Raw genomic sequence first — 19,561 nt, 5'->3', positions numbered from 1 at the left:
GAGATGTGGGAGGCCTCTCACGCACATCTCACTGAGCCCAGCAGCTGGACATTCACAGGATATAACAGACAAAGTCTGGACTGTGCTGATTCACATCATATAATTTAACAGCTGCTTCTAGTACTGAATTAGCAAGGCTTTTAATATTTTAAAATTTTTTAAACCTTTTCCACCTGCTGTAAATGTGCTGAGAGTGGTTACAGGGAGAGGAACTAGAGGCTTCGTAAGCTACAGGGTGAGGGCCAAAGAAATAAGCAAAAAAAATTACATCACCAGACATCACTAACGTAAGCATGAAACAGAGGATCTGTTAGCAAAATTAAAAACAACAACAACAAAAAAGAGAGAGAGCATGGAAATTTATTTATTTTTTTATCTATGAACAGTATGACATATAATTATAGACAAGTTTTGATACACAGGAAAACCCTTTTGTCAACCATTTTTTTTGCTAAATGAAACAGCACAATAATCTTTACACATTCATATTTTGTTTTTTTTTTTTTTTCTTTACAATACACAGCTTTCTTGGGTTGAAGCAAACTGCAGGACATATTGAGTACTGGTATATTACAGCTACTTACATCATTTAAGAACAGCAAATGGAGAAAAATAAGTTATTTAAATATTGATTTCATATACAGAAAGTGCAACTTTGTTAGTTGTTACATAACTTGCTTGACAGTTTTGATTCCCCAAAGGGTGTCAATTAATGCTAAAAGTATCTTGGACTGAAAGTATTATTTATTCTAAAAATAATACAGTACAACTGCACAGCTGTGACTTGGTGAATCGACCACTATTGCTGCTCTTAGACATGATGGCCTGTTCGAATAATCCAATGTTTAATGCTCCTGATCATGCTCCCAGTCTGCATCCACAGCCAGGCTCATAGAACAGCACAGGGAATTGTCAGCTGGGGAGCAACAGCAGGTTATTGATCAAAGCATATGATTATGATGGCATTTGGTAGCATTTTGGGCTTGCTGCTTCTATTGTTAAAGAGCTGTCTGAGTTACTAAGATACAATGGATAGATACTTAACATGGCGAGCCTGAGCAGAGCAGATGAAGATTCCAGCAGCAGGTTTCTTCTGTGCTTTGCAAGAGTTAATGAATGAACTTTTGCTTAGAGCACTGAAGGTTGCAAGAAGATGCAAGAGGTTATGGCTCTCGTAATGCGCCACCTCACCTGCTTGGGGAATGCCACAGGTCACTGAAACCACAGCAGGGAAGCTCAAACACTGAGAAGCTTAAGGCTTTTTTTTTTTATTATTAGAATATAAACTAAAACTGTAGTAAGACTACAAAGCACAGTCTATAAAAGAAAACAAAACAAATATTAAAACTCATAAATCTCAAACTGCTCACTCCAGTCCTGATGGGTGTGATTTGGTTTCCCTGGGTCGCATAATGATTTAAAAAGAATAGATTTACAAAGAGAGTTTGGCAAACAGGTTCAGCTTATTCCCATAATTCTCCTTCTGTTATTAAGAGACGGGGAAGTGATTAATATGGGAGAGCTTTATTATATGACTTGTCTTCCCCGCAACACAAGGAAATTTGTTTCCTTTTTTATTGCTATAGTCAGCTTGGACTTTCCCCTCGCTCCTATATAACTGCTTGTCCACTTACTTCTACTCTGTTCTGGTCCCTGCTAGCAATCCCAGGAAGTCTCAATACTCTTTCCATCTCCTGCTTACTGACAGTCACCATGTAAGCCTCAGAGAGGAACAAGAGAAAAATAATAATGATTAAAAACCCCCTTAATTATATTTTTTTTCTTTTGTTTTTTAGAATCATAGGACATACTGAGCTACAAAAGGGGACCCTTTCAGTCCAACTCCTGGTCCCACACAGCACCATCCCCAAGAGTCACACCATGTACCTGAGAGCGTTGTCCAAACATCTTTTGAACTCAGACAGGCTTGGAGTAGTGACCACTTCCTTGGGGAGCCTGTTCCAGTGCCCAACCACCCTCTGGATGAAGAACCTTTTCCTGATAGCCAACCTAAACCTCCCCTGACTCAGCTTCAGGTCACTCCCTTGGGTCCTGGTCACCAGAGTGAAGAGATCAGTACCTGCCCCTCTGCTTCCTCTCCTGAGGATGTGCAATGAGGTCTCCCCTCCATTTCCTCCAGGCTGAACAGACTCAGCTGTTCCGCACAAAGCTTTCCCTCCAGACCTTCTCCATCCTCGTGGCCCTCCTTTGGATGCTTCCCAATAGCTTAATGTAATTTTTATATTCTGGTGCCCAAAACTGCACACAGGACTTGAGGCGAGGCTGCACAGATTTTCACCAGCTGTACAAAACATGTCTGCTGTATCTCTCCTCATTCTGTCATATCAGAACATGCTGCTTATCAGACACCAAGGAGAATATTAAAGAGCTTTGCTTGAGAACAATTTCAAGTTGCATCAGTGACTTAGTTGCCTTCATATGATGATATGCAGTAGGCACTGGTGAAATACGAAATGTGGGAAGCTATCAGTTCTACCAGAAGGCAAATTAGTTATCATCTGTAGTAAAATGCATATTCATCCACTTAAAACATGACTGTGGAAGGGCCAGATATAGTAAGGAATCATGGAGTAACCACAGTCTTTCATTCATCAATCTGACAGCATTTTATCAGAAGTCATTAGCTCAGTATGAGACTGGAGTAATTGGGGCACCAAACAGTGAAGTGCCTTGTCTGGTTCTATAGAGTAAATTGATGTCAGAACTGATACTGGAAACAGCCACACATCCCGGCCTGTGCCCAGGTTTCTATTCTATCTCCCTTTACCTGCCAGACTAAGCTTGCTCTGTCTTCCACACAGCATTTTCCCTACAAGAAGCTGAAGGACACACCACATTTAGACCCCAAAGAAAAAGCTGGTTATGTGCTATTCATGATAATTTGTATTTGGTATATAAAATGTGTACCCAATATAGAAAAATAAAATCTATCATTAGTCACATATGCAACTGGAACGTTTCACATGGAGTTAGGCAGAAAAATATCATAGCATCATGAAAAATGGTTCATTACATTTGCCAGAACAATGCTCTTTTCCAGTGGTAATATTAATGCAGTGGTGTGTTCTAAAAATCACAGTGTTATTCATAAGACTATCTGGGAATTTTCTTGTCCATGTAATGGAATTACTGGGTCTAATGATTTCTGTGGGACGCAATTTGCTTTTTCAATGCAAGTGAATTTTCATTTGCAGAAACCCACTGTTTGGAATCAATATGGTCAGGATACCAAGTCAAAGCTGCAGCATAATGATTGACAATATAACACAGTACACAGAATATGATTAAAATGAAAAGCAGTTACATATATACAAGGCAGTATATCTTGGAACAGTTTAGTAACAACAGTAAATGCAAACTGTAGCGAACAAGAAGTTAACCTGACAACCGAAACCTAGCATATCCCTGCATTTGTGAAAGCACCTCTACAACACAGGAGATGTTATGATGAGGCATTTTATAGAAGCTACTTCAGCTGGAAATCACCCTAAATGCAACTTAAGTGTGACAGGTTGAAACAAGGCTTGCGAATTGTGAAAACAGGTAAAGTGAACACTAGGTAACTGCTTAAAAGCTTATTTTAAGGCAAATAAAAAGCTGATTGCTAGAAAGCAGTTAATAAAAATGACCTCAGCTCTGTACAAATAAAAAGAAGCTTTCTGACTCTCTGTGGGTTAGTTGCATTGAAGTGACAGAGATGGACCACACTGAAAACTAATTTCAGTCCATCAACTTCAGCCTAGCTAAAGGCTTCGTAGCAACTGGGACCTACACCAAGCAACAGCAAAGATGACTGGGGAGGGCTTTGTGTTTAGCTCTAGACTGCTGTAATAAACAAAAGACATTTGCCAAACAGCTTCTACTGGAATTTGCACCTTGATTTGTACCTGGTCTTTAGGACTGATTTCAGGTACCTGGAACCTAGATGTACAAAAGACCTGTTACTAGTATCACTATCACAAACTCGAGGAAAATGTGCAAGGGTCGCTTAATTCTGTGAAGCTGTCTGATTCTCATGCCAACCCTGTGCAGTTTATGAAACAGGAATACTTTAGATGGGAGTGAGGGGGGAGGGAAGTACCACATCTATGTTACCTGGTGGTTGCTTCTCTTCTCCTTCAGTGGCCAAATACTTTCATATCCTTTCAAGAAGATATCTTGCTTGTCCTGGGGAGCCACTTCCTTGATCCCTTTAGCTATGTGAAGTGATTAGAGTGGTACTGGTGCAGGAAGAAGCAGTGGATTCTCAACCAGGCAATGTCACACTATGGAGCATGTTAAATTGCCTCTGGATCAAGAGGTTTGAAGAGTCTTGCTGCTGCCAGGAGCTTGCTTATGTGCCTTTCCTCTGTGATGCCAGCTTTTTGAAGGCAAGTTTGTGACAGAGAAGGCACTTTGCTCAGTGTGTTGAATCCTGCTTCTGTGAGCAGGCTGGAATACATAGGCAGACCAATGGAAATCAGCCAGTCAGACACAGAGGTGATGAGTCCTGGGGATACAGGTTTACGGCAAATTTCTGTGAGTCCTCCACTTGGAATCTGGGGAGTAAAAGAAGAGATAACCCTTAATGTTAAACACATCTGCTTGTTTTACAACAGGTCCTTTTTTTGTTTGTTTTCTCTCCCAAATGGGTGGAATTTCATAGCAGATGTCCTAACTTCTCTCATGTCACATTTGTCAGTATGAGAGTGGTGGGGCTGAAAGGTTCAGATCCCTTGGCCAGAAGCACTGACAACAATTTTGGCAATATTGTGGGCTGACTTTCACATACAATTCTGAATTAGTCTGAGATCAGTAAAGAGTACACAGTAGTAAGACTTTTCAGAGTGATCCATTTAATTTCTCAGTAAGGCAAGAGAATACCAATTTTGCCTATTACCTCCTCAGACAGACCAAGTTCTCTCAGAAGAAGCCATTAAAGTTTTTGATGGTTTCTTCCTTCTGCTTTTGCTAAGGAGAAGTAGACACTAGTATAGGTTAAGAAATGAAAAAGGAGTGTAAAACCTTTGAAATTTTAATACAGAAGCATTTAATATCTGCCATCCTTAGTGAGCAAGTCTCTGTTACCACTGCTTGCAGTCTGCTTAGACTTTTAACATCATTATTTGGTCAAGAGAGGGCTGTCCACTCTCCTTTTAACTACTGACTGTCCTTTGGGATTGGGGGAGGTACCTCCTACCCCTGCAGTACCTCTACCTATCTTGTACCTGCTGGATGAATATAAAGAGTACTTCTGTACCAGGACTTCTCAAGTATCTCCCTTTACTACTAGCCAGTCCTTTTAAAAGTCTGTTCACAAAGAAAATCTGCTTTATGGAAATACTCACTGCCATGCGATGCTGCTTCCTCAGCTGCTTTACCCGGATTTCGTCCATGTTTGTAGCCACATCCTTTTCAGGCTGCTCTAAGTCTTCAGAGTACCTCTGTACCAAAGCCTCAGGAATGCCACAGCGACCATGCTGAATATTCCCAGCCAGACACAAAGGAGAGAGGACAGGTTAAAGAGGTGTAGCTATAGAGACCAACGAATGCAACAGAAAGAGAGCAAGGATGGGAGCAAGAAGGAGCTTTCCTGAAGGTTCCAGGAAAACTAAAAAAGCAATCCCTAAAAGACTCCTTCCCTCCCCCCACTACAAAAAGAAGTACTAATTGATGCTATCAATTCAGAGTTTCTTGGAAACATAAAATCTAATCATTACTTCCTTTTTCAGCTCTACTCTCCCACATTAGCAGAGAAAGACACATTCCCATGTCCAGTGCCACCAAGGCACCAGTGGTCTGAAAAGATGAAGGTTCAGAAGAAGTCTGGGATTTCTGAGTCCCCTTCAACACAAGAACTACTTCAGTCATAAAGTCTGATAGCAAAGATAAACAAGAGCTGTAGAATGTCTAACATCCCAATGATTGTTGGTTTATCTTGGCCAGTTACCCACAAAAAATGACAGATACAATGAATGACAGACTGTCCCTTGGAATGCTAGCGGAATAAAATCACTGCAGTGATTACCACCTACCTTGTCTGAGTACGGTTCTTCAGTAAGATCAATGTCTTCAGACTGAAGCTTATTTTCTATCACCATTTCCAGATCCATTCCTCTGCTGCAAGAGACTTTCCTTGCTGATGCAGGACCAAGCTTTACCACATGCTGCTGAACACTAGCAGTCTCTGGGAGCTCCGACAGCCAGGGTGGCAACGGGCTAGGAGGGCTACTGGGCTCCTGTTCAGAAGATGTCCTATGGACAGGTACTCCATGACAATCAATGGGAGTAAATGAGCTGGTCTTTTTTACTGGCAAACATGGTGCTTCTAAACTTGAGTGGTTTCCACTTGTGGTCGTGGGAGGATGGTATAATCCATTAGAAAGGCGTTCTCGGCATTTTTTGGCAGGGACAGGTGGTGGCTGAGAAGGATTTTTTGGTTGCATTCTTGCCTCATTTGTGCTTTTTTGCTCAGCTTCTAGACCTCCCTTGAGGACTGGAGCATAATCAGCCCGTGCAAGGTCATGAAAACTTTTACTCTGTATTTCCAGAGGTGTCCTTGTTGCATGATGCATCACTAAGGCAGGCTGAGCTTCACAGTTTTTCAGGGGGAATGGAGCAGGCTTTCCACCTGCATTCTCCATTACAGAGCAGTTCAATTCCTTAGCTCTTCCCTTCTGAGAATTAGCAGCTCCTTTGCCCTGCTTAGCCATGACATCATCTACCTTACAGCTGCCTCCATGAGAATGAGGCGGCAAGGCAGAGCCAACTGCCTTTTTAGCTATATCCAGTGAATCCTGAGGAAAAGAACCTACTTTCTTGTTAGCGTCCTGTAAGTTAGTATTGGGTTCTCCCTGGAGATCATCCAGTGAGTGAGATCTTGGCCATGTATCTACACCCTGGGGGCCATCCAGAGCTTCATAGCTTCGACACACAGCAACTGGTAAACTTCTGCGGTTCTTCTTCAAAGCCGTGACGGCCGGAAGCTTGACAGAGCTCTTCAGAGCACGATGTGCACAACCCAGCCGGCTTTCTTTTTCACCTGGCTGCAGAGTTTCTGTTGACTTGGTTAGCGGAAGCGTGGGATAATTTGATAGCTGGTTTCTGCTGAAATCCCTAAAGCTATGCTCAATTGCTGATTTAGAGGGTGGAAGACAGGTCCTTCGAGTTTTACCTAGGAAGAAATAAATACACCATTAAAAATGAAATCTGCAGCACAATAACAGATCCCTTTCAAATGCTTCTGAAACAAAATGATTTATTCCCTTTCTGTTAATTCTAAGTGTAGAAGAACTCAATGCCATTTCAAGCATAAAGATTTGATTTGAACTTCAGCTTTATTAGTAACTATTATCTGTTAAGTGAGATACATCCAAAATACTTAGTATCGTTCCTACTCTCCGACTGGCCGAGAGTTGAGGTTTAGCTCATATAAACCTTGTTCAGTGTAGAAGTACTGTATCCTTCAGTTAGACTGATACAGTACTCATTGTACCAAGTGGTTTGACAGGCCCCCCTGAAACACCTCAGAAGATGTACATTTCTTTTTCGTAGTCTCTAATCTTAGTACATAAATAATATTCATATTTTAATAAAGTGTAATAGTTTGCATAGGATTTTTTAAAAACACCCTGTCTATGAATTTTTTAATTATATGCCAATAGAGTTATTTCTTCTTTTAAATGAGCAGCAAACTATTCGCAATGGCAAAACAGAGAGCAAGAAAGAGCATGAAGACTGCTAAACTTGCAGCAATGGCAGAGTTTTACAGAAAAAGATCTTATGAGATGGAGAAGTGCTTCTAAAAGGAGTTTCAAGTGTGACTAATGTTAGTGTTAGTCTCAAGCCATAGTGCATACTTTCAAGCAATAAATGCTTTCTTCTTGTACTGTTTGCCTTCAGACTTTATCCTGCTAGAAATCCAGTGCTTGGCTTTTGAGTAATATACACTCTTCACCTTGCACATGAATGAAAGAACCTGTTTAACCTAAAATAATAAATACCTTCCTTTCTCTTGCCTCTTACTCTGCTTAAGGAGTTTGAAAACTGAAGCATCCAGAAAACTAACAAAGAAAATGGAGGTTACACTCAAGGAGATATAAGGAAAACAGTCCCATCAAAAGAAGTTAAAATCAAGGTGAGCCCATAAGGACCAATGTGAGCACATAGCAACCCCTTTCTCAGAAGCTGTACTGCTCACACTTCAACTAAAGCTAAATATCACCATTTCCCCAAAATGCTAACAGATACACATCCCACACTGAAGTTGTCTCCGTTGCTGCTACCTTGAGTTCAGGTAACTCAGAAAAGTAGCAGAAAGACCCTCTCTGTCTGCACCCTTCCATGGAGCTAGGTCACTGCTGAAAATAACTTGCAATCACACTAGAAAGACGTGTAAGAAATGTTACATTCATTTTTTTGTGCCTCCTGGCCACTAATGGCAATATTTAATGAGCATGGAAAGGAATGTTCTCTTTCCATCATTCATATTTGCTAGCACATGCCTGACTTGTGCAGTAATTCACCTTATTGTCTGGGACTTGCTGTCACAGCTCACGCTACAAAATCCATGTGCCTTCTTTTCAGTCTGATATACTGATCAGGGGTTTCACGGATTTTAGGAAGGCCCACTCAGGAACCTCAGTACTAGAAGAAAAGTTGTGAAAAACCCTACTGCTGTGCAATATAAGCTCTTACTGAAGCCATAAGAGTATCTAGTAAGCAGCATTTCATTTCTTTAGAAATGGGGTCTGTCTGTGTAAAGTAGCCTGGGAATAGAAAAAAAAAAAGGAAGAAGAAATGCGGAACAGAAAATTAAGGGGAAAAAAAAAAAAAAAAGAAGAAGAAATGAGGAACAGAAAATTAAGGGGAAAAAAAAAAAAAAGAGAAGAGAAATTTTGTGAAAGTAAAATCAAAACTTTAGTTCACTCCAACCCTGTTACGCATACATACACAAATGAGGTGAGAATGGGAGGAAGTTCAAAATATTTTTTCTATAGCATATATAACCAAACATGCAATCTTTAAGCTCTCAGCTTCAAAATGGTTTAAAAGATAGTGCTGGGTTCAATTATACTGCTTTGTACAAAGGACAGTAGCTGAGAATGTAATTTGTTTTAATGTGATTTAAGTGAAGAGCAGTATCAGGAGGGGAGCTATGATTTATTTATCATTTTTCCTCTATTCCTTCCCTCCTCCTGACTGTCAGGTATAATTTCATTATGCTTCTGAGACACTAAAACAGGAAGGTAATATTTCCTGAAAACAGATTTTTAAATATATTTTAAAGTTGTTTTCACAGAGCGGAGAGTTATAGAAATAATGTCCACAAATGCAACGTTCCCTACCTTAAGAAAAAGAAAAGGAAAACATTCTGAAAGGGTTAAAGTGTACAGCTAGTAAAGCTTAAATCACATTTTTAATGTTACGATTTTTGATAATAACACTTGTGATTTTTGATAATTTGGTATTTTGTTAATAAGTCTTTTGAGCCCCAGGTACAGTTATGCAGACTAATGCCTTTCATAGGGCTGTAAACCATAGAGATATCTGTGATTCAAATGTGTGCAGAATGACACAGATACGTGGGTAAAAAATAAGACTACAAAGGTGGTCCTTGCACAAAATGAATGCAAAGTTTATATTATTTCCAGGTTTAGTTCAAGCTACAGGCAATATTTCAACTCTTCTATTGGATGTTATGGTGCAATTCTTGCTAAACAAAGCACTCTCCATCTCTTATGATACTTCTTGCTATTACCATACAGGAAAGGAAAAGTTCCTTTGGATTCAGTGTCATCATCTGCCTCAGAAGAGAGGGGACTATCTTGGGAAATCTTTCTGGAGGTACCATAGCTACTGCAAAAAATTTTCAGCATTTCTCACAGTACTTTTTTTTAATTTGTGGAAGGTGGTCCTCAGAAATTTAAGTATGCAAAACCAGACACAGAATGCAGTGTCCAAATCCCAGATTAACTTCATTTTGGTATTGCTTTCTGTGGCTGTATTTTGGGTGCATTTCAAACTGCTCTGTTGACACAACAAAGATGATGGCACAATACTGGCCTCATTGCTTTTTCTATTGATTACAAACTAGTAGAAATGCACATTACATTAGGCAATGTGGCCACCTGTTCTTTTGCTTCCTTTGCTGACTAATCAGGACTGAATGCCGAACTGCTTAGGTTGCCTGCCTGGTACTATGGGGCATCAGTTTCTGATTAAATCAGAGAACACCCTTATCTCAACCTGATAAGGCCTGGTTTGTCTGCTCATTCAAGACTGCACATTGCATGTGCAAGTCTTATCTCTTCACATCCCCCTGAAAAAACTACACAACATAACAAGTGAAGAGTCAAAGAAGCCAGGCATGAACAGGGATGGGAATGGCCTATAGGGAATAATTAATAGGCCTTCTCAGACTAGCAAAGAGATGACTTGGGAGGGAGTATGACAGAGGTCTGTATACAGATACTGTTAGGTCTGGAGGATCTACGGAAGACCAGGGACATTCATAAAAAGTTTCAAGAAAATCAATGAATTCCAGGAAACAGCACCCAAATTAAGTCCTTAAATGAGTCATTCCCCAAAAATGTCCTGGGAAGCATCAGATATGCATGCTCTGTTCTTATACCATTCTGTAGCTATCTGCTTTTGTCCAGTCCTGTGAGAACCAGATTTCTGATATGGTTTCCAAATGCACCTCAGTCTGTTGACACCTGCATGCAAAACAAGCCAAATAACTGCACCATTGTCACAAGTCTAAGGGACAGCTTGCTCTCTCTGCCCTGTTTCTATATGGACTAATTGCCTGACCATGGATGGTGACTTCCTGCTCTGAGTTTTTTTCATCTAACACTGGATAGGTCACAGACTACATGCTCTCTGTGAATTGAAATAAACCCACAATGCTGCTCTAAGTACACTGTAGATACCTAAGAGAATATCCAAGTATTACTGAAGTGGGACCCAGAAAAGTACTTACAAAAGATACTCTTTTATAGCACATAGCAAACCATTTTCTAGCCAAAATGTAAGAGCAGCTCTGAAATCTTGAACTGATGCCAAAGGATCCAATATCAGCCCCAAACTGGATGCTGTACTATTCATAAAAATATTATGTATAACCATTCCCCAGAAAATCTGAAGACTGGTTTCTTCTCAGAATGCACTTACCCCTTTATGAAGTGCAGATATGCACTTTATGATATTTATACCAGACAAGTGACTACCCTAAATGAGAACATACTGTACTTTGAAAAAAATATGCAGATAAACAACTACAGACCATGAACTTTGCAAAGAAGGTAGAGTACTTTTCATATTAAATAGCCTTGACAAAATCTCGGAATGAATCAAATGTTCTTTTCATAGTGGTTTTCAAAACAAGCAGTAAATGCATTTGTGAGCAAAAATTATGCAGAAATGCATCAAGTCACACATAAAAAACAATATAAAAATCATCAGCATTTCACATTCTGAAAAACTCAGGCAGAAATATTAGTTTAAACTTAAGTATCCAACCAGACAGGCAATGCCAATTGCTTTCTAAAGATTTTATTATATTGTTAAAATAAGGAAAATGTACAGGCAGCACTTTAAATTTAGTGTTACAGCTATCATTATGATTGTACTTTGAGATAAAAAGAAAAGAAAATAGTCACATATGTCATATATGATTCTATTCCAGCATGCCTACTGGATGTGGATTCCTATTCAAGAAAAAAGCCTCCCCACTTTCAGGAATTTAGTATACTGTCAATTTCAGGCATTCAGCTTCAAAGCAAATTGCAATTTTCTTCAATGAATGGTTATTTTTTAGTGGCAGACTAACAGAAAATGCACATACTAGGAGTAGGATTCTTAGCTCTTATTTTAAACTGGAAAAATGGCCACTATAAGGGGTGTACAGAATCTGTTTATACTGTTCTTGGTGTCCTATATATGGTGAATCTTAGCAATGAATCCAGGCAGTCTGAGGCCAAGACATGGCTCAAATGCTTGGAGTGAAAATGCCCAACTCAAACCCATTTCAACTCTTTGAATATGTCATCCCTAATGACAAGTTTAGATTATCCCTGAAGTAAAACATGCAGCACAATAACACAGAACAATAACCTGTTTCTTCAGATCAGAGACAGCAATCTCTACTAACATCATCTGTCTTAGTAATTTTTCAGTGCATCACCTTTCACTGATGCAGGTTAAGGCAATAGGAACTGATACGCAATGCTATCATTAGCATTTTTTTCATAGTTAATTTCCTTCCCAACTTGTCAATAATTTAACTTTCTAGTGTTCATACACTAAAAAGTCCTAAATCTCTGCAGCTGGGTTCTGATCAGAGGATGATGCAACATGCATCCCAAGGCAAACAGAAAAATATGGCTTAAAATAAAGAACATTTTTTCTTAACAGATTTTGTATGGGTTCAAAAGAAATCTTCCTAATCTCAGTAAAGTTCAGAGACTTCTCCATTGGTGGTCTCTTAGACTTGGGCCATCAATGTGCAACCAGTGCAAGCCTCATGAGGCACAGTGGCATAAGAATATGATTGGGAGTGGAGAAGGCAGGGGAATGGCAGTGAAAAAGACTGCTGCTTTAGGGACACGAAACAAAGACTCTTTGTGAAAGGGGATTTGTCTCCTACTAATGCAAATAAATAAATTAGCAACAGTAGCGGTGAAAACCAATGGCTCAAGCCAAGAGGGAAAGAGGTAGTCAGAGCAAAGGACAAAGTAGGAAGTAGCTTGTGTTAGCTAGGGACAGGAGCAAAAGTATACGAAGATATCTACTGAAAAAAAAAAGTCTGCAGGAACTATAAGGCTCATTGCTGTCACCATTACCATTCTCCAGGTTTTCACTGCTTTCGTAGCAGCCAGAATCCCGAGGAGAGCATCCGCTTAGGCCTTGGCCTTCAATGAGAAGTTTCTCCTGAGATCCTGACTGGTCGCTGTTACCTAGAGGATGTGAGAATACAGTGAAAAACAGGCAAACAGAAAATGCAGCTGAACTCAACCTTCCATTTCAAACACCATTATCTTGTGTGTTCAGAGAAGGGCAACACAGCCGGTGAAGGGTCTGGAGCACAAGCCTTATGAGGAGTGGTCGAGGGAGCTGGGCATGTTGAGCTGGAGAAAAGAAGGCTCAGGGGAGACCTAAATGCCCTCTTGAATTGCACTATTGTAGCCAGGTGGGGGTCAGCCTCTTCTGCCAAGCAACAAACAATGGGACTAAAGGAAACGGCCTCAAATTGTGCCAGGGGAGGCTTAGTTTGTGAATTAAGAAAACCTTCTTCACTGAAAAGGTGGTCAGGTACTGAAATAGGTTGCCCAGGGCAGTGATTCAGTCACCATCACTGGAGGTATTTCAAAGACATGTAGATGTGGCCCTTAGAGACAGCTTTAGTGGTAGACTCGGTTGGACTTGGTGTATTTAAAGGTCTTTAGCAACCGAAATGATTCTATAATGTTTCCTATTGCATTACTTGTATCAGAAAAGAGTGAGCATTAGGAAAGCCATCACAAATGTTGGAAACATTCATCCTGTTTGGTAAATGATTAACAACAGCCACAGCAAGAGTGTGAGGGAGCAGCATGGTACACAATGAAAGCAGAACGGAATTCCTGTGCTCCTCAGCTGCCTTGATGCCAAGTTCTGCCTCTTACCACCACAGAACTTTAAAATGATTGTGTCAAAGTTCTTTCTAAGACTTAAAAAAATTCTCCAACACCCAAACCAGAAGAAAAGAGCTGAAAAGAACCAAGTCAAGTGAAAAAAAAAAAAAATCCTAACTCTGAATGACCTTCCACAAGACCCGGAGGAAGGACTGGGACTGAATCTGGCACATTAGATACTGTCCCCTAACAAAGAATGAAGGGACATGAAGGAGACTAATGGTGCCAATTCCTTCCTTCCTTGGTCTATGTAAAAAGCCAACACTCAAGTGTGGTCCATCCAGCTTGCATACACTGGATTCCAGGAATTTACCCAGAATTTTTGTCAGGAATCATATTTCATAAAGGAGCTAAATCTGGAGCTGAAGATACAGAAAACCAGTGTCATGATACAAGAGTACAATTTATGCTGTGGTAATTTTCCCCCTTGCAATGAAATGTCAGAAATGGCTACTCCAATTCCTACTCAGCACATGACAGGTAATTATAGGGTAGAACTATGTGCTGTTGCCCCTCCCAGATTCCATCTGTCTGGCCTCCATTTCTCTTTCTCTTCATCATCCTGACTTGGAGCTGGAATTTGTACTTTCCAACCACCAAATCTTCAAGTTTGCAAACCAAAATTGAAGGGTCCTGAAAAAAAATATTACTTCAGGGAAGTTTAGCATTCTAAATAGGTCTGCAAATAATGAAGAGAAGCTCATCTTAGGTGGCAAAAAGCTACTCTGATATAAGTGAAAAGAAACTAATTCTGTAACTGCAACTTCATTAGCTAGAGAAGGGCAAGGAAAGCGTGGATTCCTCTTTGGGAAATGAACAAGAAAACTACACAGGCCACACAGCACTGTCTAAAGATATTCACCACACATATTGCTGTAATTGAATTAAGCATTTCCCATTCAATAACAGCTGTTTAAATAGTTGCTATGGAAGTTTAAGCTAAAACATAGGAATTTGCACAGAAGCAGCTGAGAATGTCCTCATACAATCCATTCCACTGACTCTGCTTGGTGGATACCAACCTTCTACTGACACTTGGGGATGAAGGGTGAATTCAGTACTGTCTTAGGTTGCTGCAGCTAGGCTCTGCTTACTCCTATAATAACACTTGCATTTGACTGCCATGGCTTATTCCACTTTTCCTTGTCTTTGCAACCACTTGCCCAAGACCACATGGTTCAGTGAGCAAAACTGCATTGTTGTATACAGATAGGTGGGTCGCTGTTTTTCACTCTTTGCACTTGACTGATATATTTGCTACCTTTTAAAATTGCTGTGTTGTCATATACACAACCAATACCTTTACAATCCTGCAGTTAACAGTCCAAGAAACAAAAGCATGTGCAGATGAAGTTAATTCATATTATACTTTCTTCACAGCCCTCTGGGCTTTGACTTTTTTAACTTTTGATAATCTTAATATCTTCCCTGTAATCTGGAAATTTCTTCTTTCCAATTTTCTATGTCTCAGCCTTCTACTTTAAGTAGGTAATCTCAGGGTTTATTCTTGAACATCAGTATTCTAAAGTGTTATGTGTTGTACGCTTAATATTAATTAAATAAGTTGGGTGGTAAGGTTTACACAAACAGAGTAATTCCAGCAGAACAAAAGAAGTCTTACGTCACCCCTCAAATCTAACATTACACAGGATTACCCTGGAAATAACTATATTAGGAGAAAAAAAGATCAAAATCCTGGAACAAGTTTTCTGGTTTTAAGGGGTTCATAAGGTTCTTGGCAGAGCTCTAGTAAAACAGAAAACCTCAAACATCCCACATACTATCATATTCCTGAAGAAGTTCCACTGCTGTGAGGAGAACAGCTCTGTGCTCAGGATCTCGGATGTTCAGTTCATCCAAATCTTCTTCTTCTAAAAGCTTAAAGGTATCCAGATCTTCATAACCATTGAACAGAAAAGTGGGCATGTGCTCCTGCACAAAGGGAAAAAAAATGAGTGGTAAAACAACATATTTATTCAACATATTTTGTCAATAAAGATACTAAAAGAGATTTTTGCAACCAGCAAGAAAAGCAGTAAGTTAAGTAAGTGCAAACCAATGCACAACAGCAAAATTATAGCATTTTAGTTTGCATAAACCCTGCTCTGAGTTCAGGGAGGTAGCTGTGCCAGAACTAGAATGCTGCACGTACGGTTGTGTTTGGAATGCAGTGTATTAGATGGCCTGGGTATCATGCTACCTGAAGGCACAATGTGGCATGGCTCGGTATGAGGGGAGAAGTATGAAGGGTGAATGACAGCCACACCAATTTATCCCAAGCACTTCAGAATACAAACATGGAAAAAATGTCCTCTTTAAAGACAGGGTAACTGTTGCTATTTTACATTTTTGCTTGTCTCTGGAGTGTGCTAGCCTGTGGTCATACTGTGCAACAATTTACAGTGTCTGAGTGTACACGACTCACAGCCTGTGGCACTTCATCAAGCCTGATAGTTCTGCACTTCAGCTATTTTCACTCTGCAGCTAAGACCTGATTCAGCTAAGCAGTGTGACAATCCTTAGGATTATGAATCTGGTGTGTAGCTTCCAAAACAAACAACTTCAACGGTGTGGTCCCCTTCCTGCAAGAAAAAGTGAAAGTGTAAGCAGAGAGAGAGGATTTGGACCTTCAAATTGATGCGATCCAAGAGATCCTCAACTGACTTGGGCTGGGGTGGTCTGCTTTTTCGGCGTCTCCTGGTGGGCCGCTTCGGCTTCTCTTCCTCTTCATTTAACACATCCACATAGATAAATTTGAAGGTGCCAACTTTGTTGTTCAACAGACCCATCCAGGTGCCCATGGGGGGTTTGCTGATTATATCAATGATGTCACCTTTCTGCAGACCAAAGAAGCAAGAAAGCCGTTTAGCTTTCTGACAGATATTTAAGCAAATGCACCGACTTGGATTTCCATGTAAGTGGGATGGACAACACACTTCAGTTTTCAAAAGGTTAACCACTGCATTTGCAAAGATGTCTGATTAAACTTGTTTTACAAATGGAAGAAAAAGGAATTAGGTGATATGCCTCAGAGCAAGTCAACAAAAGATCCTGGAATGGACCCCAACTGTGCAGATTCACAAAGCTGTTGACATCTCTGTACAGCATCAGTGCTGTTTGGTACAAAAGTCTCTATGCCAGCAACTACTTAAAATTTGTGCAAACAAGAACACACTCAGTATATATGAGCAGAATTTCATATCAGATCTCCTGAGCAAAGTAAGCCAATGCAGAGGGAACTGATAAAGTTGCTTTTCCTAATGTGCTCCTGACCATAACAAAGAAATGGAAATGCAATTGCTTTTGCATGCCTCAAGAGATTACCTTACATACATCTGCTTTAACAGGAATTAGCTGCCCTTGGAATTTCAAGTAATGAATGTAAGGAGTCAGATAGTTTGAGTTGACTATAGCATAACTAAAAATAATCAGAGCTGATATCCAGAAAAATTAAAGGGTGGTGACCACTCAGTTAGCAAAGTGTTTCAATATTAACTCAAACCAAGTTATATTAACTGAAATGCCTTTAAGAGACACTGTGTGCAGGTGATGCACATTTCTTCCAAGAGTTCTGAACATTTTTCCATTGAGGCTTATTTCATTGTGGCGGACAAAGTATTTTTCCAATCTTTCAAGTGAAACCCTTGCAAAATGGAAATGAGTTCATGGCACATGTTTAATTTTCCAGAAACTAAAGACACAAGTGTCTTTCCATGGATGCAGAGAAACACTAGTAGTTACTTATGTTCTATAACATTTTGCTATAGTTCTATAACTGCTATATAAGGAAATCTTAAATGTTGAAGACAGGTTAAAGGGCTTCAAAAACAGATATAAATTCACTAAAAGATTAAGAATTCTATAGTTATTGTAAAAAGGTCTTAATTTAGAATTTTAGCAAAATATATGTTTGACTCCTTAAAAACAGATACAGCTGGTACCTTGAGCTTCAGAGAATCTGTATCATAAGGACTCGGAGTAAAATCAGTGTGAACCCTGGCTCTTCCACAAAAAGGTCCTCTGTAAGGAGGCTCTTCATCGTCACCATCTTCTGATTTCACACTCTCTCTGTTGCTGGTTGAGGAATCTGTTGTACTCACTGTCTGACCACCTGTGTGAGAGACATAGTATCAGTTAACAAAAAGGTTTGTTTGTGAAGAAGCTTCAGAGGGAAGACAGAAAATGGGTCTTCTTTCCACAAAACATGGTAATCAAAGTTAAAAGCCCTCAAATGTTGCTATTTCTTATACACACGTGGATGGGAGAGTTAGCAAATCTACTCTGCATTCCTGCTTTCCTGAATTCACCCCCTCAATATTTAAGCAAGAAGCTATTTAACAAGTGTCTCATCTATGGCACGTCACAAGAGATTGATGACATCTTTCTGGGAAGTTTTGCTCGCAAGACGTTTGTGAGGAAAACAAGTTCTGAAACCTGCAAGGGGGTTCCAGAATCCCTCTCAAGCGCAGAAATTCGGTGAATAGTGTAGCAAGTTCACAACACGTGTATTCAATTTAGGTTTTTTCTTGTAGAGACAGTCTAAACCAAAGAGGTTTTAAATACTACTCTTCCTTTAAGTAGTTGATGAGAGAAATTCATGGTTTCTCTCAAGGGAGGATAGAAGGCCCATCTGGAATGCTCAGGAGAAATCCAATGTAAAAATGATCCTGTTTACTGCTTGATCAGTAGTAAACAGATTCATTATTACATTACATTTATGTTAGAATATTTATATTGTAATATCAGGACCCAGCAGATAGAAAGCAGGATTTCACTTTTGCAGAGTTCTGTATAAATATGAAACAAAAAAACCCCATGCCTTTGCACCAAAGAGCTTACAGTTCTTTGCAAACCCCTAATGACTAACCCATCAGCCTTTCCACGTTTTAATCACTGTTCCTGCTTTGACTTTCTTCGATTCTGCTTACGGTGGAGATCTCTGCTTCCTGAAGCCACAGAAATGTAGCAACACAATTACAACCAAACTTACTCATTGAGCTCTGACCGCTTAAGGAACTCCTCAGGCTCTCCACTGAGCCACCAGCTTTCAGCTTGGGTTTGTCCAGGGAGTCAGTGGCTGGTGGTGGTGACTGTGGGGAACCCGGCACAATCCCAGGGCTGGACTCCTGAAAGGGATTGGACCATTAAAGTCTGATAAATGAAAACAGGCACTGATGGGAGCTGCTTGGCCACCTCCAAGGAAAAAGATTCTATTCTCCTGCTCCTTACCAGACAGGCTGAAAACTTCTGTCTACTTATTGAGCAGTACCCAGCTGTGGGAGAAATGATAGTGGTGATGGGAACAAACCGACCAGTCTAAAAGAGCTAGCATTGTAAGCAGAAAAAAAAAAAAAACCTTACATAAAACTCTCAATTCAAGGGTTTTCATTACACATTATATTTTTTGCCAGCAGTACCTGCAAAACAGCTTGTGCCAAATTTAGGTCTCTGAATCAGAATTTTGTACAAATATGAACACAAAAAAAAAATCAGACAATGCAAGTGATACATGAAGCAATGTTTTTGGGGTTTTTTTCAGTTGTTTTTAATATCATTACTCATTTATCTATAAGAACAACAACAACAAAAAAAAAAGAATTAGCTAGTGTTGTGTTGCAGAAACCACATTAATTCAAGCTAGAAAATGCAGCCTGTGCATACTACAAAAACTCATAAACATAAAAAGATTTTGCTACATGTATGTCCCAGTTGCTACAGTGTACAATAGTTGAGACAATTTCTCTTTTCATTCAAACATTACAGAAAATCAAAAGGGTCTTTCCTCAACTGAAATTCTGCCAGCCTTTGTGAAGCACAGCCCAGTTAAAACAAAGCAGCAGATACTTGTGGCCAGCATAATTTTTCCTTGTTTAACGCATGCAGAA

General features: G+C 39.8%; 1 protein-coding gene across 7 annotated transcripts in view; it reads right to left on the bottom strand.

Annotated features, from left to right (window-relative positions):
* Positions 1-342: 342 nt before the first annotated feature.
* SASH1 (SAM and SH3 domain containing 1) overlaps positions 343-19,561 on the bottom strand; it is a 535,689-nt gene continuing 516,470 nt past the window's right edge. For all 7 annotated transcript variants that reach the window (XM_041423458.1, XM_041423463.1, XM_041423459.1 and 4 more), the window contains 8 exons: positions 18,667-18,802; positions 17,618-17,787; positions 16,304-16,513; positions 15,458-15,608; positions 12,846-12,959; positions 6,036-7,174; positions 5,349-5,480; positions 343-4,559 (listed from right to left, as the gene is read on the bottom strand). In XM_041423458.1, the coding sequence (XP_041279392.1) occupies positions 4,299-4,559; positions 5,349-5,480; positions 6,036-7,174; positions 12,846-12,959; positions 15,458-15,608; positions 16,304-16,513; positions 17,618-17,787; positions 18,667-18,802 (2,313 nt within the window). In that variant the 3' untranslated portion in view covers positions 343-4,298. The remainder of the gene's footprint in view (positions 4,560-5,348; positions 5,481-6,035; positions 7,175-12,845; positions 12,960-15,457; positions 15,609-16,303; positions 16,514-17,617; positions 17,788-18,666; positions 18,803-19,561) is intronic.

This window comes from Onychostruthus taczanowskii, unplaced genomic scaffold (assembly GCF_017590055.1).
Source record: "Onychostruthus taczanowskii isolate IOZ18803 unplaced genomic scaffold, ASM1759005v1 scaffold78, whole genome shotgun sequence".
Lineage (NCBI taxonomy): Eukaryota > Metazoa > Chordata > Aves > Passeriformes > Passeridae > Onychostruthus > Onychostruthus taczanowskii.
The sequence above is the reverse complement of the archived record's forward strand: the minus strand, read 5'-3'. Positions and strand labels throughout refer to the sequence as shown.